Source organism: Ostrinia furnacalis, unplaced genomic scaffold (genome assembly GCF_004193835.3).
Source record: "Ostrinia furnacalis isolate ACB-3 unplaced genomic scaffold, ASM419383v2 OfSCF2804, whole genome shotgun sequence".
Classification (NCBI taxonomy): Eukaryota; Metazoa; Arthropoda; class Insecta; order Lepidoptera; family Crambidae; genus Ostrinia; species Ostrinia furnacalis.
In genome coordinates this window covers 119,151-145,813 of record NW_021133043.1, presented here as the reverse complement: position 1 = coordinate 145,813, position 26,663 = coordinate 119,151, and the positions used below count along the sequence as shown (strand labels likewise).

At 39.0% G+C, this 26,663-nt stretch overlaps 2 protein-coding genes across 2 annotated transcripts in view; one reads left to right on the top strand and one right to left on the bottom strand.

Moving 5' to 3' along the window:
• Positions 1–26,433, bottom strand: part of LOC114356420 (myelin regulatory factor-like protein) — a 40,078-nt gene extending 13,645 nt beyond the window's left edge. Inside the window, exons 1-2 of the mRNA XM_028309584.1 lie at positions 26,283–26,433; positions 251–341 (exon numbers count right to left, since the gene is read on the bottom strand). Coding sequence (XP_028165385.1) covers positions 251–341; positions 26,283–26,367 — 176 coding nt within the window. The 5' untranslated portion in view covers positions 26,368–26,433. The remainder of the gene's footprint in view (positions 1–250; positions 342–26,282) is intronic.
• Positions 5,395–13,741, top strand: LOC114356432 (nuclear pore complex protein DDB_G0274915). The gene is made up of 14 exons (XM_028309599.1): positions 5,395–5,520; positions 6,299–6,481; positions 6,845–7,263; positions 7,521–7,673; positions 8,178–8,402; positions 8,983–9,360; positions 9,509–9,661; positions 9,735–10,950; positions 11,127–11,320; positions 11,747–11,884; positions 12,144–12,204; positions 12,323–12,495; positions 12,960–13,086; positions 13,478–13,741. Exons 2-14 carry the CDS (start codon positions 6,312–6,314, stop codon positions 13,506–13,508), a joined length of 3,438 nt encoding a protein of 1,145 aa, XP_028165400.1. The 5' UTR covers positions 5,395–5,520; positions 6,299–6,311; the 3' UTR covers positions 13,509–13,741.
• Positions 26,434–26,663: the final 230 nt, after the last annotated feature.

The window sequence follows — 26,663 nt, the reverse complement described above, 5'->3', positions numbered from 1 at the left end:
ATTAAGATTTGGTTTAGATCAAATAAATCTTCAAGTCCTATGTTTTTGATAAAAAGTCAAACATCAGTATTGTAGATGACCTATAATGCTCCTAATGGGTTAATGTGCTCGATGGTGAATACAATAATGATAATAAGGACGACAACGTTGAAGTAGACGATGATAATGATTATATTGATTGTGATATTGATGCCAACACTGATGATGATGATGGAAACGATAGTGACGTTGACGATCATGATCTTCTTACCCAATCCGGCGAGCGTCGAGCGGCTGCTGGCCGTAGCAGCCGTCGCCGACCGGGGGCATGATGGCCACCAGCTCGTCGATCAGGCCCGGACCTGGGAATAAACGGAATATTTTAATAAATAAGTATAAACGGTGGTACATCCTCTAGTCACTTAAGAGGTTCTGGGTTCGAGTCCCTTCTGACAACGCATAGTATAAAAAAGTCATAAAATTCATTTATTTGCAAGTAGACTCTTATAGTATAGCGCTTTTAAACGTCCGAAATATAGCTTGCTCTACCACCACTTAGGGACAACATATGGGCTGGTGCTGAGAAGAAGTGGCGGAAGAAACTCAGTCACCTTTGTCAGCCTCTTTTTCTATTAACAGATACAGGAAATACATTAAACAGGTATCCTTCCGTTTGGCCAAATTACTTTTCGCCAAATTTCACTTCGCAAACAACTTATCGCCAAAGTTTCATTTCCCAAATGAACTTTTAGCAACTGTACTTTTCGCTAGTAATTCATTAAATTTGGTCAAATTATCATTTGGCAAAATTTTACTTGGCAAATGTTTATATAGCAAATGTTTTATTTTGCCAAATATTATATCCCAAATAATTTGTTTGGTCAAATTGACACTTCACAATCACATACTTATCCATCGTTACCCACAAATCAAAACATAAGGCAGATGATCATGGTTTTCACAAGAATTGTATGTAAAACAAAGAGATGTGCAGAAAATACTAGTATGGTTGCAGAAAATATACTCAACATCAAATAAACCGCACCTTCCGCGACGCGAACTCTAAAGATTTTCTTCTGACACAATCATTATGCCCCAACAATACGAGTATTGGTGTTATTTGAAAGTCCAATAAATATCCTTAAAGAAAAACACATTTAATTTCTTAATAAATGATTAACATATACCATAAATGTGACTTGAAAAAAGACCTCACTTTGGGCTTACCTCTGGGATCAATTAGACCATGGTTATAAAACCAAATATCGATCACACGTGTCCTCTTTAACAGATGGATAGCGATTAATCCCAACTTAACAGTTTTATAGCCATAAAAGTTGGCTCTAGCGTAACTACCTATTTTTTGATGAAGTGACTTTGGATCCTTCTAAAGACACATTTTTGGGGTAAAAACCTTTCCTTAATGAAATGAAGTTTAGAACTAGGCTTTTAAATGCAATAAGTTGTTTTGCCAAATTAATGAAATTTGCGAAACGTTGTTTGCGATGTGATAATTTGGGAAACGTTTTTTGGCCAAACATTAGTAATCCGGTGGTCTTACCACTAAACCACAGAGGCGGTTATCTCTCGGTCTCTGACCAGTCTATGTCTGTCAGTGATCATAAATTAGTATAATTATGCACCTACACTATCAAAACGTTTACGGCATTACCCCAAAAATTACCCGTAGCGCATTTACCCACACCCGATACCCCGATTACCCATTACCACCCACCTGCCATATCGCACGCCCTTTCGCCCCATAGTTTAGGCTAATGACAAATCATAAGGTCGACTGAGCACGACCCCATCGCTAATTTGTTAACTAAGTCGTGTGAAACCCGCCTGTGGCTGGTCATTAGGGCATGTAATATCGGAAGGTTTTCAATTCCGATATTGAATTCCGATATTAGATCTCAATATCGGAATTCCGATATTAATATCGGAATTGAGTTCATGTGCTATAAAATTAATATTTGGTTATATTCGTAAGAATTCTGGAATGTTTACAATAAAATAATGATTGTAATCAAAATCTTTAATTTTGTACAAAACAGAACTTCATAAAATTGAAGTTTTAAAACCATTTTTACGTTATGGGTATCCATTTCATTTGGTTTTTTATGTGACAAGAGGCAAACGAGCAGACGGATCACCTAATAATGAATGGTTACTGATAATGAGCTTATATGGACTAGCAAATAATTAAAGTGTTTTTGTAAAATCACAGGTATCAAACAAACTTTTACTCCTTCATTATGTTACCCTGTTTTATGTTGTCGGAACGAATTTTAGAGTCATTCAAATCACGTGCTACAAAATTTGTAGAGAGTGGTAAAAAACTTGAATATGTTTGTAATTTGTTCCTTTTTGATTATCGATGTACAACTCACAAAACCACGGGCCATCATCATCATCATGTCAGCCATAGGAGTACGTCCACTGCTGAACACAGGCTCCGATAATGATTTTCACAATGGCCGGTTGGTGGCGGCCTGCATCCAGCGCCTTCCTGCTACCTTTATGAGGTCGTCAGTCCACCTTGTGGTTATGAGTCCTACGCTGCGCTTTCCGGTACGTGGCCTCCACTTCAGAACCTTGCTGCCTCATCGTCCGTCTGTTTTGCGTACTAAGGCAGAACCGTTGGAAGACCTTATCACAATGCTCGAAGACCTTAATCAAGTTTCCCAACAGGTAGGCCTTCGGATGAATATGGAAAAAACGAAGCTTATGTCGAATGTCCATGTTGCTCCTTACCCAGTTTCGGTTAGGAGCTCGATTCTCGAGATTGTTGACAAGTAAGTATATCTCGGACAAATGATCAGCTAGGTAGTTAGATGCAATTTCGAGAAAGAGGTAAATCGTCGAATGCGAAGACGAAAGTCTTCAATTAGTGATGATATACGGCTCGAAAACGTGGCCTTTGAATATAGGGCACAACGTGCTATGGAGAGGGATAAGCTTGGTGTTTCTTTACGAGATCTAATCAGAAATGAGGAGCTCCGTAAACTAACTAAGGTCGCTGACATAGTCCGACGGATTAGCAAGCTGAAGTGGCAATGGGCAGGGCACATAGTAGTTAGTACGCAGAACTGACGGTCCACAGTCCAGTAAAATTAATGTTTGAAAGGGAGTTGAGATGTCGTTCTTTGTTGACCAAGTACCTATAGCAAATGCTAAAATTGATTTAGAACAAGTTAAATTAACCATAAATAGTAAAGATATTAAAATATTTGCAGTGGAACAAAAAGTGATGGTGAGAGACATGAGAAAATCATTGGTCTTTGCCAATCATATACTTTGGGCTTTGTGGAAGATTGTGGCAAGTTTAAACGCTTTGTTTAAAATCTCAATTAAAACTTTTATCTGATTCCGATATTACGATATTGGGTCGCTCAATATCGGAATTGAAATATCGGATCTCGCAGTCCGAGATTCCGATATTACGAGATTCCGAGATTCCGATATTCATGCCCTACTGGTCATCCGTGAAACATGTGTTTTGATAGAATCGAACGGTTGTTCTTCTACGAGTACATGAAAGAAATACACCGTGGGACGGCCACCCACAAGGTGGACCGACGACATCATAAAGATAGCAGGTAAGCGCTGAACCAATCGATCAACATTGAAAGCATTGGAGGAGGCCTATGTTCAGCAGTGGACGTCCTATGGCTGAAATGATGATGATGATGATGATGATGATGAAGAAATACAAAGTAATGTTTAGTAGTAGTTTAGTAACTAGTCGCCGCCCGCGACTTATTTNGATGGCCGTTGGGGCAGAAAAGTTCTCGAGTGGCGACCACGGGCTGGAAGACGTAGCGTGGGCAGGCCTCCTACTAGGTGGACCGACGATCTCGTAAAGGTCGCGGGAAGAGCCTGGATGCGGGCAGCGCAGGACCGTGCATTGTGGAAAGCCTTGGAGGAGGCCTTTGTCCAGCAGTGGACGTCATTTGGCTGAAACGAACGAACGAACGAACGAATGTAAGTTAAATAGATTTAGAGTTATGAAACAGTCAAAGTAATGTACCTGCTAAATTGCGAGTTCTTTTTTCTTTGATCATGGCAGGACACGCTGCCGGGTAACCTAAATATGCTGAAGTATAAAAAAATTCGCGTTGCTGAAGTATAATTTTTTTTTTGTCTTGTTTGTTTCTACATTACCTACATAATTGTATCCTACTAATATTATAAATGCGAAAGTTTGGATGTCTGGAAGTTTAAAATAAAGTAAAGTAATGTTTATTTCTCACCAACATAACAGATAATTATGATAACAAACAATCAGGAAAAATAAAAAGTAAGAATGTTGGTGGGTTGATACCTGAACTAGGAAGATTCCTGTGTCTCAGGTTTGTTACTCTTTCACGCAAAAAGTACTTAACGGATTTTGTTGAAACTGTACAATATTATTGTTTTGTTTGTAACCCAGATTAATTTATGCCGATCTGTGACACTAAATTTCACGCAGGTGAAGCCGCAGGCAAAAGCTAGTCGTGAAATAAATAGGAAAGTTTAAGGTTCTGAAACGTGGTCGCTTACTATGGGCCTCATAAGAAGGCTCAAGGTCACCCAAAGGGTGATGGAGCGGGCTATGCTCGGGGTTTCCCTGCGTGATCGAATTAGAAATGAGGAAATCCGCAGGAGAACCAAAGTGACCGACATAGCACGCAGAATTGCTAAAATCAAGAGGCAGTGGGCGGGACACATAACTCGTAGAGACAGACAGAGTTGGGGCAGAAAATTTCTTGAGTGGCGACCACGGGCTGGAAGACGTAACGTGGGCAGGTCTCCTACTAGGTGGACCGACGATCTGGTAAAGGTCGCGGGAAGAACCTGAATGCGGGCAGCGCAGGACTGTTCATTATGAAAAACCTATGGAAAACCCAAAGGCCTCTCGCCTTTGTCCAGCAGTGAACGTCATTTGGCTGTAACGACGAAATAGGAAAGAATGTAATTATCAAAAATCTTCTCTAAGGCAGCATTTTTCCAATTTCGCAACGAGCGCGGCAATCACACTTACCTAACTAACAGAGAGCATAGCAAAATCTANCGATATATATCCTCGAACCCTGTCTGTGACATGAGTATGTCATCTCAAAAAGGATAATGCAAATAAGAAAAATGTTACTGAATAGATATATGAATTATTTATTTATACTTTTGCACATAAAACTGTACAGTGGCGGACTTAATGCCAAGTGGCATTCTCTGCCAGTCAACCACAGTTCTAGTAGTAGTACTAGTTAATTATGTGTTTTAGTTTTCAATCAATATGGACTCCAAAAATAACTCATGTTAAATCTTCTGTTGGAGCTCCTTAAGAGGATTTAACATTGAGAAGTTATTTTGAGATGATCATCATTCTTGCTTCAGAGCTAATGATCACCAATGGACCCAAACAGACCCCTTAACCACAAAGCGCGTGGACAACATAAAGAAATTAGCTTACTACGTGCAAAATCAAGTGGATCGGGCATACAAAGCTCTGGATTACCGATGGAACCAACAGGCTGAAAAAGATTCGGAAAAATCTACGTAAGTATTTATCTATAACAGTTGTGAATATTACCACAGAATAATAATAAGTATTACGTACAGAAGTTTTACTTCGCGAAGGTATTTAAAAAATGTATGCTCAATGTCATTAACAATATGGTGTAATTTAGCCTGTCTCAAGAATCAAGCACCATTTTGTTGACAAAGGTCAGTGATCGGCACTGCGCCGAAGCTATAGGGCTGACTGCGGTAAAATGATGTGACGTGAGGTGCCAAACTGCGGAAAATGGCGGAGGAAATACATGATTTAGCATGAATTATCATGAATAATATTAACTACTCATTTACCTCTCAGTGTCTTGGGGCAACTTAAAAAAGTACATTCTGTGTTTTTATTATTATTTAGGCAGTTAAATACTGCACAGTATTAAGTACACCATTTTCTTTATTTTCTTCCATCATACACAAGAATACGCGTGCGTGAGTCAATGTTCGCTCGTATGTGAGGCCTTGTCGAATAGTATCCTGTAGGTGGGCCATCGTGCGTGTTTTGTTTTCGAATTAAACTCGCGGAGATGAACAGGCCTGATATTACTTTAATTAAAGACTGGTCCTTCGAGCCGGATTTCCTAATTAAATATCGTACTTAAAGACTTCAAATACAAAAGTTAATCTGGAGCAAATAGTGATTCAATCACCATTGACGAATGAAATATTTTTCCATGTAACAATAGGCTCTGGATGTGTCTGTATACTGTCCTCCTGTAATCTGTATTATATGTAAGTATTTATTAAAAATTATAATAATCCTTTCAAGACCCGGCCCGCGCATGATCCGACCAGTGCTAGATGAAGTCTACCAGCCTCTAGTCAAGCAGCAGGAGATACTGAGTCGCCAGGAGGCCATGTTGAGAACCTTCAAGAACACCCTCAAAGAAGTCGATACTAGTCCCATGTTCAGATCGACTTCGCTGTTGAGAAGCACCCCTTTTAAAAACAAGTAAGTCAGTTTCAATTTAAGCCGTCAATAAGGAATATGTTAGGTTTTAATGTATGAAATTAGCTGAGCGTGACGTCTATAACACGCGCCTGTACTGTGGTGGGATGGGATGAACGCTGCGTGTTGCTTACGTGTTGTGTGACGTCACAAGACTTAAATGTCTATCATAGCAATTTCAATTTGTAGTGATTTTTGATAATTAAAAGCATTGAATGACTTGATTTTAACTTTAGTTAAAAACAAACTTTAAGCAAGTAATATTGTATTTTACAAACTGAATCGCAACTAATATAGTTACTTAGTAAATTATATTATTTGGTCCTTAACACTTTAATAACAAAAAACGTCTCAACTTACTTCCAGGGATCAACTAACAAAATTATCCAAAAACATTCTAAACATGAGCCTAGAACCACAAAAAAAGACCAGTGAGCCTCTACTGAGCGCCCAAAAGCTGGACGCGCTCAGAGACATGCTATCCAACCACAAGACCGTCAAAGTCAAACCCTTCAATGTGGAACTAAGACAGCAGCTAGCAAATATGAGAATGAGCTACGAAAAGGCCGCTAAAGAGAGAGAGGCACAGGAACAAGCCGAGATAGATGCGATGACTGAAGAAGAGAGGCAGAAGGAAAAAGAAAGACTGCTGAAGGCCCAAGCTGTATTGAAGGAAAGACAAGCGCAGTTGTTAATAAAGCAACAGGAGTTAAGGAATAAAGCGGCGCTAAGGTTGCAGCGAAGGGAGGAGAAACACGTGTACTTTGACCCCCCTGAAAAACAAGGTAAGTGCTAAGGAGTACCATAAGTAGCTGAATACTAGGCCGTTAACGTAGCTCAATAACTTCATTAATAATCCGCAAGTCTGTTAGAAATCGCAATGAAATAAATACCTACACTTTGCAAAAAAAATAAAATCGAAAGACACGTTTTGACCACTTGTTCATCACATCCAGTGTTACTCGTTATTTAAACACAGACAAGAGTTCGTGTTCGATCATTCTTTTGTTAATTAAAAGCAAATCCTGATTTTCTTTTTCAGTTCAAGCTCCACCAGATGTGATCAAGGTTGAGCCTAAACCAGAGAAGGCCCAGGATCCGTTCCCAATCTCAGTGCCATCTTTCACGCCACTCTCAAACAACGCTAAACCAGCTATACCTGGTTTGAATGCCGTCGCTCGAACGCTGTTTACAGGTAGTAAGTTATTATATATTATTTTATCATTTATAAAGATTGTTTGTTACTTATTTGGGTATTCTTCACTCTACAAAGGAACAAAGGGGCAACTGACTGATTCTAATAAATTGCACGTACAGTAGGCACGCGAGTTCATGTCCATCGGGGCCTTACTTACTTACTTATTTACTTATACTTATACTTAATTATAAGTTGCAAAAATATGGAATAAGTAGATAAGGTTGACCTACTTAATTGGTAATTATTATCGATATCGACATTAGCATAATTAGTTAGGTAACAGCACTACCGCATTCCTCAGGATGGACATGAACTCGCGCGCCTACTGTAAATGCAATTTATTAGAATCGGCGGCGCTTATCGATTCCAAGCTTAGCACAACTGTTCTGAACATGTGCCATGGAGCTTATCTTAGTATCAAGTGACGTAATAGGGTTTCTTAGAGTCCTCTCTCGTACTATACTGCCTCATTTAAGTCTGTTCAACTAACTTATTTTCCAGAACCAGAGCCACCAAAGGCCACAGAGGCGCCCAAACCTCTCCCACTCCAAACGCAGCCGCCCAAACCTCCCAGCTTTGCCTCGCCACAACCGCAGTCGCCATCTGCGAACACACGCAGCGTGCTAAAAGACCTGCTGCAAAATAAACAGGCCAATGCTACTGCTAAGAATGATGCCAATACGTTCATGGGACAGAAGATATGCTCGCCTACTGGCACGTTTTCTTGTGAGTATTCTTCTTACGTTTCTTCTTGGTATTATGCTCATTAAGCTTTATGGCAGACTTTAACTTATACGTACATACCTGTCAACGTGACTATAAGTTTTTTTAAATTGGTTTTTCCAGGCCTGGATTTTTGTCCAATAGTGTGGAAAGAACCCAATGAGGGCTATCGTTTTAGCGCTCACCAGTTAGCGCCACTGTAGAGTAAGGTCCTGTCACTTGCTAGTAGCGAAGACAGTGGCACCAACTGGTGAGCGCTAAAGTGGTAGGAGGACTATCGCATTGGCACTCATCAAGATGGCGCCACTGTAGAGTAAGGTCCTGTCAATCGCCAGGGGTGCCAACTGTTAAGTATAAAAACGATAGCCCTCATTCAAACTACCAATGACGTAGATCTATTGCAGCGCTGGTCTTCGGCAACGTGCTTTTTTTCAATAAGTCTTCAAATTACTTGAACATTGTCGAACTAATTCGATACTTTAAACTTCCATCTCACTCACAATAGTGAAAAAGTTAGACAAGTTACGATAGCCGCGTTACGATTGCACATTTCCCCAATAAATTAAGATGTTTTTGTTTTCAGTTGGTTCATCCCCCATTACATCTGAAGCAACATCGCCCGAACCGTTGACTTTGGCTCGTGCGTTAGATACGCAAAACATGTTCAGTAACTTGCAGGGCAAGCTACAAAGCTCTGCAAGTGCTCCTAACACCTCGCTTTTGTCAGAAAATAAACAACCAGAACAGAAACCGCTTGAAGCGAAAGGAGAAATCAAACAACCCATCAAAATTGCTCTCAAGGTAGCCGAAAAAGCCAAAGAAAATATCCCAGAGAAAGTAGCTGAGAGTGTGGTGAATGAGCCTGATAAAAATGATAAGAAAGAAGAAGTCAAACCGTTCAGTCAACAAAGCTTCAACTTTGGATCTTCACTTACAACTACACCAAGTGTGACCACCATAAGTACGTACTAATCTAGATATGGTTTAGTAATTTTCTAAGCGCAAAAATTCCACTTAGAATATTATTTATGATTTGGAGGCTTAAGAATATTTCTCTCTGCAAGATGGGTAATTCCTTTTCAAAATTTAATTTGTTACTTCGTCTTCAGGTGAACCAGAGAAACCTGCAGAAACCAAACCAGAGGTAAAACCGGAACCCCCTAAAGTGGAGGAAAAAGTTCCACCAACTGCCACGCCTCCTAGCTCCGTCTCATCAAGTGCTTCATCATTATTTGCGCAAGCACATGCAACTTCTCCTACGAGTATGTATTTTATATGCTACTATTGTATCCCAGTATATTTATTTCAAGCGCCTACTAATTAACTTGTTTTCAGCTGTGAAACCACAACCGCTCTTCGGATCTGCATTGCCTACGTCAACCCAAACCGAATCTGCTCCTACGTCAACATCTGCTACCGTAACCTCGGCCGATACAACTGAAAAGCCTGCCTTAGTGTCAACTGCCACATCTGCATCGTCTTTATTCAGTGCCGCCGTGGCTTCATCACCAAAGACAACCCAATCCGGGTCAATATTTAACTCGTCCTCGCCATCCTCGCCTTCAAGTGTCTTTGGGTCGAGCTCGGGCTCAATATTCGGCTCGGGCGCAAATACAGCCACAAGTTCCGTCTTTGGCACCAGTACAACTCCCAGTTTATTCAGTAGCGACGCCAAAACAGCTACAACTGCCACATCTGCTTTTGGAGTTACATCGACTACACAATCGGTCTTCGCGTCGACGCCGTCAGTATTCGCCCAAGCTACATCGACGCCATCGTCAGTCTTTTCAACGGCGACTACTGGGTCATTATTTGGCACAGCTTCGAATCAATCCTCCGTGTTTGGAACTTCGACGACCCCAGCCACAACTAGCGCTTTCGGTGTTGCCACAACACAGGCGTCCGTATTTGGTGTTCCCGCGACTACAGCTCAAAGTTTATTCGCTTCGGCGGCGTCGAATCAGACATCCGTGTTCGGTACCCCCGCGACTACAGCGCAAAGCGTGTTTGGCTCAGGGACGGCTACGACGCAAGCTTCAGTATTTGGTGGTGGGGCGACACAGTCAGTGTTTGGATCGTCTCCGCCGACGTCACAACCGTCGCTCTTCGGGTCCCCTTCGGGCCAAACGTCTGTGTTCGGGGCAGCGCCGACGACACAAGCGTCGGTGTTCGGTAGCCCTACGCCGACAACGCAAGCGTCGGTCTTCGGAAGTCCAACTCAAACGACACAAGCGTCGGTGTTTGGAAGCCCAACGCAGACAACGCAAGCATCTGTATTTGGAACTCCAACACAAACAACACAAGCGTCGGTGTTCGGAAGTCCAACTCAAACCACCCAAGCGTCGGTATTCGGGAGTCCTACGCAGACAACACAGGCGTCGGTGTTCGGGAGTGCTACGCCGACAACGCAAACGTCGGTGTTTGGGTCTACGCCGGCGACGACGGGCGGTTCGCTGTTCGGTGGCGCCGAATCCAACCTGTTCGCGGCCGCTAGCATATCAACTACGAATGCGCCGTCGCAAAATACAGGAGGAAGCATATTTGGAGGAAGGTAAATATACTTATAAGTTACTATATTTCTGAGACAATAAAAGGCGCTAATTTGCACTTTTGGCTCACTTTAATGATATAATACAAAGACATTACAATTAGCTTCCTAGATGGCGCTACAGCAACGTATCTTTTTCAGTTTATTAGATATCAACACCAAATTACTTTCGTCCACAGTTCTCCAGGATCGGTTTTCGGCGGTGCTAACACAAACGTGTTCGGCGGCAAGACGCTGTTTGGCCAGAACAACCAGACAGCCGCTTCCATCTTTGGCGGAGGCGCAGCTTTCGGCCAGAAGCAACCTCAGGCCAACAACTTCTGGTCCGGTGGCGCTAGCAACACCACGTCTACCGGCTTTGGCTCTGGATTCGGTTAGTAGTTAAAAAAGCAATAGTCAAATAAAAAATGTTGGCAATGTCTATTATTGTCCGTTTTTATGATTCAATGTTCATGTTATTGGATACTTATCGCAAATAATAAGGTCAGTTAATTTTCAATTAAAATTTGATTTTTAATGGCTATGTAATCAATCAATCAACTATCAGTTTGTTACCATATCATATCCCCATTGCCTTCAAAAATTTATGGGAGAGTAGCTTTTTGACATCCTATAAAAAGTATGTCATTTGACGAAGTGAATCCTAGACTGCATCTCACTTAACATCAGGTGTGATTGCTTGCTTGCAGTCAAGTACTTGCCTTGTTCTGCATAAAAAAAAGTGTGAGAAGTAGAAGAAGCGTTAAAGCAGTAGGTACCTTTGTTGTGCCCACCACATCTATTTTATAAACTCCACCAGGTCAACAGCCGTCCACGCAAGCATCATCAATCTTCGGGTCAGCCACTGGCGGTAGCTTCAGCACTCCGCAGCCGGCGGCCCAGGGCTTCGGCAGCCCGCAACAAGCGCCGGCATTCGGCTCGCCGCAGCAACAGGCCTGTGAGTTCATGTTAACACAATTCTGGTAATAGGTACTATTTTTCTGATATGCTGATGAAGAAAAAAGAAGCTAAATAAAAAAACATCGATTCGTTGTTATGGCCCGGATAAAATAGGCTACATTTTAAAAACGCACACTTATTCGAGCCGAACGAGTGGAACAAAACGAATTTTATTCCGATATCGGGTTACAGTTTTATACATTTTTATTGCAATAAATAAAAAGTACAAAAAGACTTAGTAAAAAACGTTTTTACAGCGCCTGCGTTCGGTGGCTCTCCAGTCTTCGGATCAAAACCAGTGTTTGGACAATCTACCGGGTAAGCAAAATCATTTAGTTATGTACGTCACCTGAATAAATTATGCTCCAGCACACACAGGCACCTCGAAAGACATAGCAATGAAGAAGAGAGCATAATGTATTTGTTATGTTCATAGTTTCGGCTCCCCAACTGCATCAAGTGGTTTCGGCTCGTTCGGCGGGTTTAACAAGAGCCCGACCAGTGGTTTCGGCGCGCCGGCGGCGTTCGGCGGCGGCGCCACTTTCGGCGGGGCGCCGGCGTTCGGCAGCACCTCTCCTGGAAAAGTGTTTGGTGGATCCCCTGGACCCGGTAAGCTAACAAACCTTTGGAATTGTAAAATTAATGCCCGTGTTCACCATCAATCCTAATTTTTAAGTGACCCCTAAGATGTTACCATAACAGGAATTTTGTTTTCATAAGGGTCACTTAAAAATTAGGGATTGATGGTGAAAACGGGCATAAGACCTGAAGTTTTAAAACAAAGCTATTTAACGATGTCATTGATTTCCGCAGGTTGATATTGTGAATAATATGTGCCTAAGGAAATTCTAATTTAGAATAATGGGTTCGTTTATATCCGAAACCCATCAACTGATTTCTCTTTCAAAATCTTCCGGATTCGGGTGGAACACTCGTCTAGTACGCGATCGCTCAGAGACTCAATATTCTTATAACTGTTTTATCACTTATTTTTCAACATCCCTTTACGTTTCTAGTTTTTTAATTTACTTTTTGTGTGTATAAAGTTTATTTTATCTTTTCTTTCTGTCCAGCATTTGGGTCACCGACGCAGTCCAACGCTACGTTCGAGAGCCTAGCCACGCAGAACACGCTGACCTTCGGCAACCTGGCGCAGCAGTGCGGCCAGCCGCAACCCCAGGCCGCTCCCAGCTTCAACGCGTCAGTAACTTCAACCTTACGTACTTGAAATAGGTGTCACTTTGCACGAGCCTCGCCACCTCAATTAAATAAGTAACAGACAACAATAGACAATACATAAAGATAAACAGTATAACAAATGCTAATAAGGGCTGATTTTACCATCGTCGGATAACTTTTGACTGAAGAATAAACTTGTCAATTTGACATATTTCCTATACTGAAACTGTCAATGTGCCAAACTTATTCATCAGTTAAAAGTTATCCGACGATGGTAAAATCAGCCCTTAAAATGGTTATGTAATGTACTTGCGACAAGACCATTGTCATTGCAACTAGAACTAATCTTCATGTATCACGCTTATTATGTCGTAATACGATTACGTACACTAATCATAGTACTTCTACACAGGTCTCCGGCATTCACTGGATGGCGTGGCTGATGACAATATTTCAAGGAGCGAGCCATGAAAATGAAGCAAAGCAATAACCATTGAATGACTACATAACATGGGGCTCAGTTGTGACATTACAGTGCAGTGACATTGAATTTTAACCATTGACAGTGGAAATACTCTTGACTTACATAACGTGTTAAATTATATTCCATATTATACATTATTATACTCTCAATCAAATAATTACTACAGAATATTCATGTAACCACATTTAGAATTCATGTAACCGAAACTAGAACATTATTGTTAACATATAAACCAATTTACTGTTTCATGATCTATAAAATAAATTGAATTGCTTAGCGATTGATTTTTCATTCTCGCCTGAAATTAGCAATAATGTCGGCGCTACACTACTCGCTTCGTTGTTTCGACGGAATCTTCGAGGAAATTAACCGAAGTTCTAATTTTGGAGCTCTTTGAGCCATTAGACTCGGGCGCATTTACCTACAATTTTCGGAAATCGGGCGAGGCGAAGCGAAGTTTGTAGGTTCATACATCGCGAGTAGTGTTAGGAGTAGTGTAGCATCGGCATAAGGGTGCGCAAGTTTAGATACAAGGGTCGCGACGCATCCTGCATCTTGATATGAAATGAGCGCTCTCCCTTATTTGGCCCTATAAGGCCTCAGCCTCGAACTTAGCGGGCAGCGGGGCGGGAGCGGCGGCGGCGCTGGAGCGGGGCGGGCAACGCAGACCCGTTCTCGAAACAAGCGGGCAGCTCGCGCGGCGCTTTAGCGGCGAAGTGTTGTGTTCGGGGTTGTGTTGTCGAGATATTTGTTTTTATTCGCAAACGAAATGTCTGAACAACGGCGACAATTTTATTTCGATTCAAATTTATTCCTAACGCTCGATTTATTGTGGGCAAAAGAAGGAGTGCGCTGCCCGCTCGTTGCCCGCTCCCTCGCCGCTGCCCGCTCGTTGCCCGCTCCGGCGCCGCTGCCGCGCCGCTGTTTTCGAGAACCGGTCTATTTGATTTTAAGCATAAGATCCTGCCGCTCCCGCGCCGCCGCCGCCGCCGCCCCGCTGCCCGCTAAGTTCGAGGCTGAGGCCTAACACAGTGGTCTGTGCCCTATAACTTTTATTCAAAATGATTGTTATCTAATATTGTTTTTCTTATAAATCCTCGCATTTTAGATTCCAACCAAACTGAACACTACTTGTATCTTTTCAAATAAGTTTGAAAATGTCGTTTAAAAAATGGAGTGATAGTTCACTAAAGTTCTGTAAAATTATATTATTTTACAAATCAATTGTAAGTTTTCGACTTCATGCATATGCCCTACTTAAACAGGCTTTAAAAATATTCTCTCACCAACTAACAATCCAAGTTTGGGAAGTGTGACTGCATCTTCAATGTGACAAAGTTATGTTGCTGGCCCCTTTTCATTCGATTACAGACGCGCGAACCGATAACTTTTAACAAAGTTCATTCGTTAGCCGATGGACGAATGCGGGTGTAATGGACCCCAGGGGTCGTTACCAAGTTATCTGAATGTATAATGAGTCCATGTCGACTGGAGAAAAACTTGGCCGTAAAAGTTTCCCTTCACTAATGAGACGACGATGAAATTATTGATTACGGGCCTGATTACGGTGTAGCCAAAAATATATAAAGCAGGTATATAAGTCATTAAAACGGAAGTACCTAACAGTTCAAAAATATTTTATTAGATAGGTATTTTTTTGTTCATCAAAGCATTATCGTTCAATAGGCGTATATTTGAAATAACGACATGGATCGACATATTCGCCGGTTTATAAAAATAACACGATCTTTATCGTTGTAATTAAAGTAATGTAACAAAAGTTTAAGTTGCTTGGTAAGTGTAGTTACTTAGTTAACTTTGACGCAATATTAATTAATTCGTGGCAAACCAAAATACCTAATTACCTACCTACAGGGTGTGTCAGAAAATTTCAGTACAATAAGGCAAAGGTATAAGAAAAGACAATTCAGTTGGAAGTAAACAAAAGTTGTTGTTCCCGTAATGAGAACATTAGTCGTGGCGCAATTAAGCTGACGGCACACCTTGCCAGTTGGGGCGTTACAACCTCCTTCCATAATTAGGCCTCCTTTTCTGTCGCTAATTAACAACATAAAGTCCAAATTGCAAGATTTTTGTTTTCTTTCGTAATGAAGAATGTTCACTAATTTTGTTTTTTAGCTTTCTGTATTCTCTGTTAAAAATAAAAAATACTCGTGAAAGAATTATTTCGATACGTTAATTAGTTTCCAAGATATTGAATTTTAAAAGTGCGGGCGGCGGCCGGCCCGCCATTTTATGCGCGTGCGTGACGTCATATTACAACGACTGGCTCATATTTGTATGGGTGGAATCTTGCAAACTGAATTAAGACCCACTTCCAGGCAACCGATTAAGCTGAAATTTCGCAAACACATGTGATTTGGATGACCATGCAATATTATGATGACATGGAGCTGATCTGATGATGGAGCTGGAAGGTGGCCATAGGAACTCTATAATAAAACGACTTAAATGCATCGAGTTTGGGCTCGTTCGTTTTGTATTGATGAGTATTTTAATTCTATATAGTAATCGGGGTCTAATGATGGAGCTGGAAGGTAATTCGCAATAAAACGACACAATCGCATCAAGTTTGGGTTTGGTTCAATTTTAATTTCTGTGATGGGTCTGGGTGTTAATATGTATAATAAGTTTATATTTACAAAAAAAAAATATTTAAGTATGTTTATATCCGTTTTCTAGTGAGCGGACGCTGTGAATGTACGTCACACGGGGTCACGTGACCGTCGGCGGGACTCAATATTTAAGCGAACTTTGAATGCCTATAAAATCATAACTACTGGGTATTTTTGAATGAAATAAAAACTAATGTATTTGTAAATGTAAAAGCTTAACTGATTGTTCAGAAACCATGGGAAAGTAGAAATAAATCGTAACTAAAGAGTAAATAACGAAATAGTAAATGAGAGCGACTCATTTTGTTTTTTTGCTTTAAGTTGCCAATTCATTATGACACCCCATAGAAAATCAATTTGATACAGAAACTGCGATTACTGTAGAACGATAATACAAAGAAATTTACAATAATTTAGTTACGTATCGCATTTTATGAAACAAAAATACATGAAAAAGCTAGGGTGGCAAACAGGTTTTTGTATGAAAGGTAAAAAAGGACTATTTTTAAAATATCTAAATATTTGGTAATAAGTAGGATTATAGCATAGCTGGGCACCGTTAATCAAATAGTTAACTTCGTTAATCGTTAAACCGTTAATAAAAAAAATAACTTCGTTAAACGTTAAAACGTTACATTTCGCAAGAGTTAACGCAAGTTAACGTTAATCGTTAATCCGTTAACACATGATAATAAAACGAAAAAAATATAATATGTTCAAATAAGGACATCATCCATTTTGGTCCAAAATCAAAAGTGCCGGCCAAAAAATAAAAGTGCTGTATTCTGATAGAATACGTCCGCCTTAGCATTTATTACTACGGCACCAAAGCTGTAGCACCACTGCCACTGTGCATCGTAGTATTTGAGTTCTAAAAATATATGAAACGACTGACTTTGAACAAGCTTTCGAAATTATTTGAACCTTGCATAAGTACAATTATTATTTTCGTTTTAGTACAACTGCATCCCAACTAATATTATAAATGCGAAAGTAACTCTGTCTGTCTGTTACGCTTTCCCGCTTAAACCTCGCAACCGATTTTGATGAAATTTGGCATAGAGATAGTTTGAGTCCCGGGAAAGAACATAGGATAGTTTTTATCCCGGTTTTTGAAACAGGGACGCGCGCGATAAAGTTTTTCTGTGACAGACAAAATTCCACGCGGGCGAAGCCGCGGGCGGAAAGCTAGTTTCAGAATAAAAGCTTGTTAGGGTAGCCAAATGGCAAAAAACGGAACCCTTATAGATTTGTCATGTCTGTCCGTCCGTATGTCACAGTAACAGCCATTTTTTTCTGAAACTATAAAAGTTATACTGTTGAAACTCGGTAGGTAGATGTATTCTGTGAACCGCATTAAAATTTTGATGCAAAAATAAAAAAATAATAGTAATGTAAATATTGGGGGCTTCCCACACTTAGAACTGAAACTCAAAAATTTTTTTTTCATCAAACAATACGTGTGGGGTATCTATGGATAGGTCTTCAAAAATGATATCGAGGTTTCTAAATTTTGGTCCCCCCCCCCTCTAACTTCTAAAATAAGAAAATGAAAAATCTAAAAAAAAAAAACATATGATGTATAGCCTGACCAGGAACATAAAAACCCTGGCATAGAGGCGCGTCAATTGCATTTGATAGTGCAACACTGAGTACAGTCGTACCTGTGTTAAATTAATAGGCTAAGTTTATGTATCAGGATTCTGGATTACGGGCTAATTTGATAATTTCATGAATTAACGAAAAAATAATATTATAGGTAGCCTGGTTTAAATAAATTAAATGAAAACATCAATCGAGCTAGTAGGATTTATTTTATTATTCATCAATAATCAAATTCAGAACTTGAATATTTAACTGCAATGTCTGCTCATGAACGCTTCAAACTCGGTACTTCTTTATCAATTCCATAAAATTCAACACTTAGAAAGTGTCAAAAAACTTTAAAATAGGTAGTTGAAACAAACCACAGCTAATTTTCATAGTGGACTGTACTATACGATAAACATGTCAGTCAATTTGACACCCGTGTCGGAAAAATTATTCAATGAAAATATTGTCCGAACCCTTAGTATTTCTCTTCGACAAATACTTTAACACATTGTGAACCACTTTTCTTTCACGACTATAAAAAGATTTTAGCAATTTAATTCACAAAATCAATTGCGCACATTTAAAATAAAGTTTGTTTACACTTTGACAGCAATAGACTGACATGCAAGGTGATGAAACAAACCACAGCTAATTTTCATAGTGGACTGTACTATACGATAAACATGTCAGTCAATTTGACAACCTTTGTTGGAAACATTATTCAATGAAAATATTGTCCGAACCCTTGGTATTTCTCTTCGACAAATACTTTAACACATTGTGAACCACTTTTCTTTCACGACTATAAAAAGATTTTAGCAATTTCATTCACAAAATCAATTGCGCACATTTAAAATAAAGTTTGTTTACACTTTGACAGCAATATACTGACATGCAAGGTGACATGTCAATGAAGTTTTCAGTTACTGTTGCCATTAAAAGAAATTAGTACCATTAGTTTTCCGCAACATGGCGAGGGTTTTTATGTTCCTGGTCAGGCTATACCTCGTAAATCGTAAACCGCTTATTACCGCGTTCTTTCATACAAATAACTTAAATTAAAAAAATAATTTTAATTTCATAAATCAATGGTACGGAACCCTTTGTGCGTGAGTCCCACACATGCACTTAACCGGTTTTAAAAAAAAAGATTTTTAATTATTCAGAGCCCTGGTTCAATTACAATGCAATTTAGCACCAAAGTGCTCGAAAAGACAAATCCAGCAAACCCAAACTCGATAAGTTTCCACCGTTTCGTTTTGGAATTCCTATGGCCACCTCCTGACTCCATCATCAGGACCCTGGACATCATCTAGTACTAAAGTGCTCGAAAAGACAAATCCAACGAACCCAAATTCGATGCGATACCGCCGTTTCATTTAGGAGTTCCTATGGCCACCTCATGACTTCATCATCAGACCAGCTCAATGGTACCTAAACTTTGCATCGTCATCGTACTTACATAAGTATACCAAATTTCAGCTCAATCGGTTGAGGAAAACTGGTCTTAAATTCATTTGCAAGAGTTGTCCCACACATACTAGCATGTGTCTTTAGTGATCTGGTTACAAAAACTGTTGTTTTGAGTTCTGGAAGTTCTGGAAGCCCGAACGTACTTGTCAGAACGCGTTTTTCAGCGTGCCTGCTGTATCTTTTTGGTAAATAGTAGGTACTGGATTAACGATTAACGGACTTAGGATAATTTAACGGAAGTTAACGAGTCCGTTAACATTTTTTTGAAACAAACCACAGCTAATTTTCATAGTGGACTGTACTATACGATAAACATGTCAGTCAATTTGACAACCTTTGTTGGAAACATTATTCAATGAAAATATTGTCCGAACCCTTGGTATTTCTCTTCGACAAATACTTTAACACATTGTGAACCACTTTTCTTTCACGACTATAAAAAGATTTTAGCAATTTCATTCACAAAATCAATTGCGCACATTTAAAATAAAGTTTGTTTACACTTTGACAGCAATATACTGACATGCAAGGTGACATGTCAATGAAGTTTTCAGTTACTGTTGCCATTAAAAGAAATTAGTACCATTAGTTTTCCGCAACATGGCGAGGGTTTTTATGTTCCTGGTCAGGCTATACCTCGTAAATCGTAAACCGCTTATTACCGCGTTCTTTCATACAAATAACTTAAATTAAAAAAATAATTTTAATTTCATAAATCAATGGTACGGAACCCTTTGTGCGTGAGTCCCACACATGCACTTAACCGGTTTTAAAAAAAAAGATTTTTAATTATTCAGAGCCCTGGTTCAATTACAATGCAATTTAGCACCAAAGTGCTCGAAAAGACAAATCCAGCAAACCCAAACTCGATAAGTTTCCACCGTTTCGTTTTGGAATTCCTATGGCCACCTCCTGACTCCATCATCAGGACCCTGGACATCATCTAGTACTAAAGTGCTCGAAAAGACAAATCCAACGAACCCAAATTCGATGCGATACCGCCGTTTCATTTAGGAGTTCCTATGGCCACCTCATGACTTCATCATCAGACCAGCTCAATGGTACCTAAACTTTGCATCGTCATCGTACTTACATAAGTATACCAAATTTCAGCTCAATCGGTTGAGGAAAACTGGTCTTAAATTCATTTGCAAGAGTTGTCCCACACATACTAGCATGTGTCTTTAGTGATCTGGTTACAAAAACTGTTGTTTTGAGTTCTGGAAGTTCTGGAAGCCCGAACGTACTTGTCAGAACGCGTTTTTCAGCGTGCCTGCTGTATCTTTTTGGTAAATAGTAGGTACTGGATTAACGATTAACGGACTTAGGATAATTTAACGGAAGTTAACGAGTCCGTTAACATTTTTTAAAGTTAACTTAAAAGTTAATCCGTTAATAGAAATGTTAACTTCGTTAATTAACGATTAACGGATTAACGAGTTAATGCCCAGCTATGGATTATAGCTATAATTCTTCGTTATCTTAAAGATTAATATTCATCCTTCAAAATTGTGTGTGTGTTTTTTTTGTGTTTATAAATATAAAACTTTTGAACTGTTTCAAAGCACACTTTTTTTTTCAAAATGTACACTTTTTTTGAGAAATACTCAACTGTAACATAGGTTTCAAGTGATTTTGCATACCTAGTAACATTCTCAATTTTACCTCTGCTTTATCATGTTTCTTTTTGGAATAATTTTTCTTTATTTCCTAATTATGTATAAGTTTCTACAAGTAAATCAGTTTCAATTATCATTATTTAACGGTTTTGGAAACTGATCGAGTTATCTACCAACCCCTAATATTGTAATTATGTATATTAATGCCATTAGTTAAAGGTAAGTACATCGTCTAAGTTTTAAAAGGCCTGTGTTTCTGTCTAGATAAATTGAATTCTGGGCACTATTACATTATTAACTCGTCCGAGCGGAAATCTACTCGAAACAAAAAGCTCTGCTAAAAAAGTTGAGTGGCGTCGCGACGTGGAGAGCTCTCAATCAATTAAAGAGTCGACATTCCCGAGTGTCAGTCAATTTCCAGTGCAAAAACAGCCCTTAAAAGTTCGCTGTTCACTATTTTTATCACTAGATGCCTAAAATCTCAATTTGTTCGAACATGGTGAGGCTTTTATGGATTTTTTTTTGTATATTTCAAATTGTGAAACTTTTGTGTTCTGTAATTTTTTTAAAAGCTTAAGTACTTAATACCTCGTCTAAGCACGACGACGATCCGGAAAATATATCAAAATCGTTAAAAAATGCTCCGACTGGGAATCGAACCCCAGACCTTGCGTTCGAGACTTGTCTATTTATCATCTACCCACTATAAAAAGTAGGGTCGGAGTACTATCAAAGCTCGTTTTAGATTTTATTCTATTTTATCACAGCTAATAAATTAATACTTTTCAACTTTAAAGATGATTCCTTTAAAACGTTTCGAGTTTGATGTCATTGAGTTGGCGCCTTAGGTTGGCGCATTGCACTGATGCCCATTGGAAATCCTATCGATTTGGAAAATCTACTGGTGATTTACTTTTTTTACAGAGGATGCGTTTGCTTTGTAATCAAAAGTAAATTAATGTTGCGAGCTTACAACTACAAGCAGTCGGCAGTGTAATTAGTGGACTCCAGTAGACGGAAATCAAGTTCCACTAAAATCAGACCAGACAGTGTATTCTTTGGGATTTGCACCATTTGAACGAGATTGGTTAGTGAGCTTGTTGATTGCCTAAGTTACGATTCTGGATCAGGGTTGCCAGATATCAGCTAACTCAATTCGCCTAATTTTTCCTACCGAGTAGCCTAAATCCTGCCTAAATCGCCTAATATTTTTTTTTCCTGAAGTAGCCTAATTCGCCTAACATTTTGAGGTAAGTATACAAAAATACATATCAAATCGACACATTAATGACAAACAGCTGTTTATCTCTTTCTAACTTACCCACCATGGTGACGTATGAAAAAAGAGATAGATAATGTCTGGTTAGCCTACTCAACTACTCTGGCAACATTTTTGTGACGTCACTAACTACCTGACTTGTGCCAAGTACATGTCGCAGTCGGATTGTATAATCCGCCGTTTTACATTACCACTAGGCATTTTACATTACAGCTCTGTTTTGTAATACGGCGGTTCAACGTTTAGGCGGATTGTCATTGCGATACGTTCTTCAATACGGCGGCCCACGTTTAGCCGCATCGTACTATACCTTGATNATTGGAAGAAAAAAATTCTATAAAAAATTAAAAAAAAATCTCAAAAATTTTTTGACCTCTTTTTTGTCGATCAAAATAGGTCTAGTTTCATCTATTTTCATATGTACACTTTAACGTGACTCACACTGGTAGACTAACCCTATGCTGCACCATCTGACTTATAACAAACGTCAAGCCTGTCAAACTTCATACAAAATATCAGTTGTAGTTAAGAGTTCCGGTTAAAATGAAGGGGATGCCACTTAGGCTGGATTGCACCATCTGACTTTAACTTTAACAAATATCAAGTCTGTGAAACTCCATACAAAACAACGCTTATAGTTATGGTAAAAGTTAAAGACTGTGCCACTCAGCCTTAACCTAAGTATATACCTATATTAATTTAAGATGAAAAATCGTTGAAAAATTCTTGTAGTCTCAGTATTAATTTGACTTTTTTATGTAAGACAAGGCAGTCTAGGATGGTACATATTTTATTTGCCCTGTAAGTGCCTATTCCCTCTCGCCTTGAAAGGCCCGGATTATAGTGTTCAGAAAAGACAGCAGCAGGCAGCGAATTCCAGTCCTTAGCCGTTCGAAATACAGTCAACAGCACATCAAACTATCCATTGTTATGGTGAAATAGCTTCTATTGCAAGTAAATAAGAAGCCAGTGTTACGCTTGACGCGCCGGCGCCAGCACTACCGCATTATCACAGTATTGTATTACAGATCGTAGTACTAATATACTTCAGTCTGACACATGCAGATTAGCAATTAGAATTCAGTCAAATTGTTGATAATAATACGATTATAATGATGTTTTTAGCCTAGGACGCAGACCACCGATTTTTCGTCGGCCGATAGTTTAGTCGGGCAGTTGATCAGTATGGGCATGTATGGAAGTGCGCACATTACGCCGATTTGATTTTCATACAAATTATCGGGCCCAACTATCGGCCGACGAAAAATCGATGGTCTGCGCCTAGGCTTAGTTTTACGCAGTAATGTTTTTGATCTACATTCATAATCTACTTTATTAATAAATTGATGGCTGACAACAGTGACTGAGTTTCTTGCGCTGCTTCTTCTCAGCACTGGCCCATTTTCTGTCCCGAAGCAGTGGTAGGGTTAATGTTGGGACTTGTACAAATGTTTTTTAAAACTACTTGAAAAATAAATAAGTTTTAAGTTGGTAATAGTCCCGTTACTCACTGAGAATGAAATGCACGCAGGCAAAGCCACAGTCAGAAGCTAGCATAGCAAAAAACGCAATAATTAAGGAAGGAAACCACAATATCACAAACTACAATGATGTCATAGTCGCACTGAAAAAAAAAAGGAATGCAACGAGACGCACGCAACACGCGTTCGGTATTACGGTATGTGCTCACTGTGAAGTATGAAAAAACAGCTAAATATTAATGAGTGGCAGTTTTGGATGGACAGGCTGAAAGAAAGCCGATAAATTGAAGACGTTTCAATGATTTTTTTTTATAGTTTTTCATGAAGTCATTTTTAAATCGCCAGATAAAGTTACTTCTCCTGTTGATGTCGTAAACGACTAAGGGACAAATACGCGAACATCAGGCCTCCCCAACTCGTCTGGCCAGCGTGGGGAGTGTAGGCCAAATCCTCCATTTGCCTCTGGTAAATTAGAGGGTCCTGCTCCTGCAGTGGAGACTGAATGACCTGATGATGATGATAATTCGTTCCCTCTGCTAGTTCACAGGCAAATATCAGTAATCATAGTATGCATGTCTAATGTAAAACCATCTTTAGTATCAAAACCGGTCGCATAAATTCAAATACACGAAAGCGCCGCGCTCCATTTGTTTGGCATTACCAGTAACTTTTTTTTTTTTTTTTNTTTTTTTTTTTTTTTTTTTTTTTTTTTTTCTACGACGCGACTGGTTTTTGACATTTCGCGACCTGGTTGATCCATGCTGTCCCCAGCATGAGTTTTCATGCTTTCCTGAGTAAAAAACTCATTTTATTTTTGCAAGTCTTTTAAAAAACACTTTTACACATCCCCGTATTAACCCTACCACTGCTTCAGGACAATAAATGGGCCAGTGTTGTCGTTTGCCATTTCTTTTAATTATTATTTTTTAAACTTTTGGGCATTGGTGTGCGTAGTTTTTTTTTCCATGGGCGTTTTAACATTGGCTTGAAAGAGTAGAGCATCCTTAGCATTCTGAAAATAATGACGTTTCAGCATTTACTATATAAAGAAGTTTGAAAAACTTGACCTTCACTGATTGGGTTTTTATTGTTGGTCAAGCTGTAGATCCTGGCTACACAGCAGTTTCAGCGCTGGGAACGAGAGGTGGGAATAGTCCCGTATGACGAAGTCTGATTGACGGTAAAAAAATACGAGTTATAATGTATTTGTAACGTATTATTTGCAGTAATAGGTAATCAATATTTTAACTGATGTATTAATGACTCTTTTAAATTAATTGTTGCATAACTAAAATAAGAAGTAAAGTATCATTTATCTATTACTGTAATTAATTTTACAAGTCATTAACAATGTCTCTCAATTAATTTAATGAAAACAACTAATTATTGTAAAAATGTGAACAGTGTAAAAATATAAATCTTTGTTTTTATTGATTTTTTTATAAGTGAATAGACATTTTCATTATCATTTCAGCCACAGGACGTCCACTGCTGAACATAGGCCTCCCCCAATGATTTCCAGATTGTCCGGTTGGCAGCGGCCTGCATCCAGCACCTTCCTGCTAACTTTATGAAGTTCGTCTGTCCACCATATATGGGTAAGCTCACGCGTTACGTTTTCCGGTACGTGGCTTCCACTCCAGAACCTTACTGCCTTACTACTATGTGCCGTGTCCATAATCTATACTTATAATAAATCTGTAGAGAGGTCAATTCTGTACATGAAATATATTTTCAAAATAACTATCAGGGTGATTAGTGATCGATACTGATGCCAAAAATGCAATCAGTAAAATTTTTGTCTGTCTGTCTGTATGTCTGTCTGTATGTTCCTTATAGAAACAAAAACTACTCGACGGATTTTAACGAAACTTGGTGCAATTATTCTTCATACTCCTGGCCAGGTTATAGTATACTTAGGAATTCCCACGGAAACGGGAAAATCCTTTTGTATGAAAAATCTAAACGCTTGAAATTCGGCATACAGGTACCTTAGTAAACTTAAAGCTTAGATACAATAGGATATTGCAAAATTCCCACGTGAACGGGAGTTAGCGGGAAAAAACATTTGTATGAAAAAATCTAAACCGAGTAAGATAGATGAAGGGGGTAAAACGGGATCCACGCCGGCCGCTAGTAGATCGTATTCTAGTAATTTTTAATTTAGTGATATTGTGATGTAATATAGAGCAAACACGTATTTAGTTAGTTTTTTTTGCATTATAGCTTTTTAGTTTTTCATATTAACTAGTGTCAAGTTAATTAATTTTAATGAATGATACGAGTATATTTTCTTAAATTTCCGTAAAAAATTCACTTTTATGAGACCAACCGGACTTTTTGAGAGAACTTGCAGTGATTTTACACTTTTTTCTTTAATTTTCTACACATCAAGAATAAAATAAACGAAAACTGATAATTTTCTATAATTTACCGCCAAGAAGAAAATAATAATTGATACCACCAATCAATCAAAAAGCTATTATTCTTTTAAAGAGTTAGAAAAACCTGTGACGTCACTTGCTTATAATTTCTGACTTTTTTTGGGGTTTTTTTAAGTCATATTTTTTTCTTTTTAAAGAATTTGTGTCTTGGAATTACCAGTTAATAATGTTAATTTCCTATTCAAAAAGTGTGTCTACAAAATTTTACCTTGATTCCTTCCTTGCAGCCTGGTGCTGCTTCTAATATTGTTGTCTTGTCCACTACCGTCCTCCATATGCCAAGTATATTCCATTTTAACTTAGAATAACATTTTAAATTTATAATTCAGTGTTCTAGAATCCCATTTTCATCCGACTGCGCCAGGGGGGTTATGTTTTTAAAACACTATGTAACGTCCACAGATCCGGCAGGACACATCATTTAAGTTCATTCAAATTAAATACGGTTTTACACACCACATAATTGGCCAATGTTAAACACAGTTTTCACTTTTAAATCACATAATTTCACTGCGAAATTAGTATGGTCGGCGAACCGTCACTATAGTTTTAAATATGCCAAGACCGTATTAATTAAAGAGTTAAAATT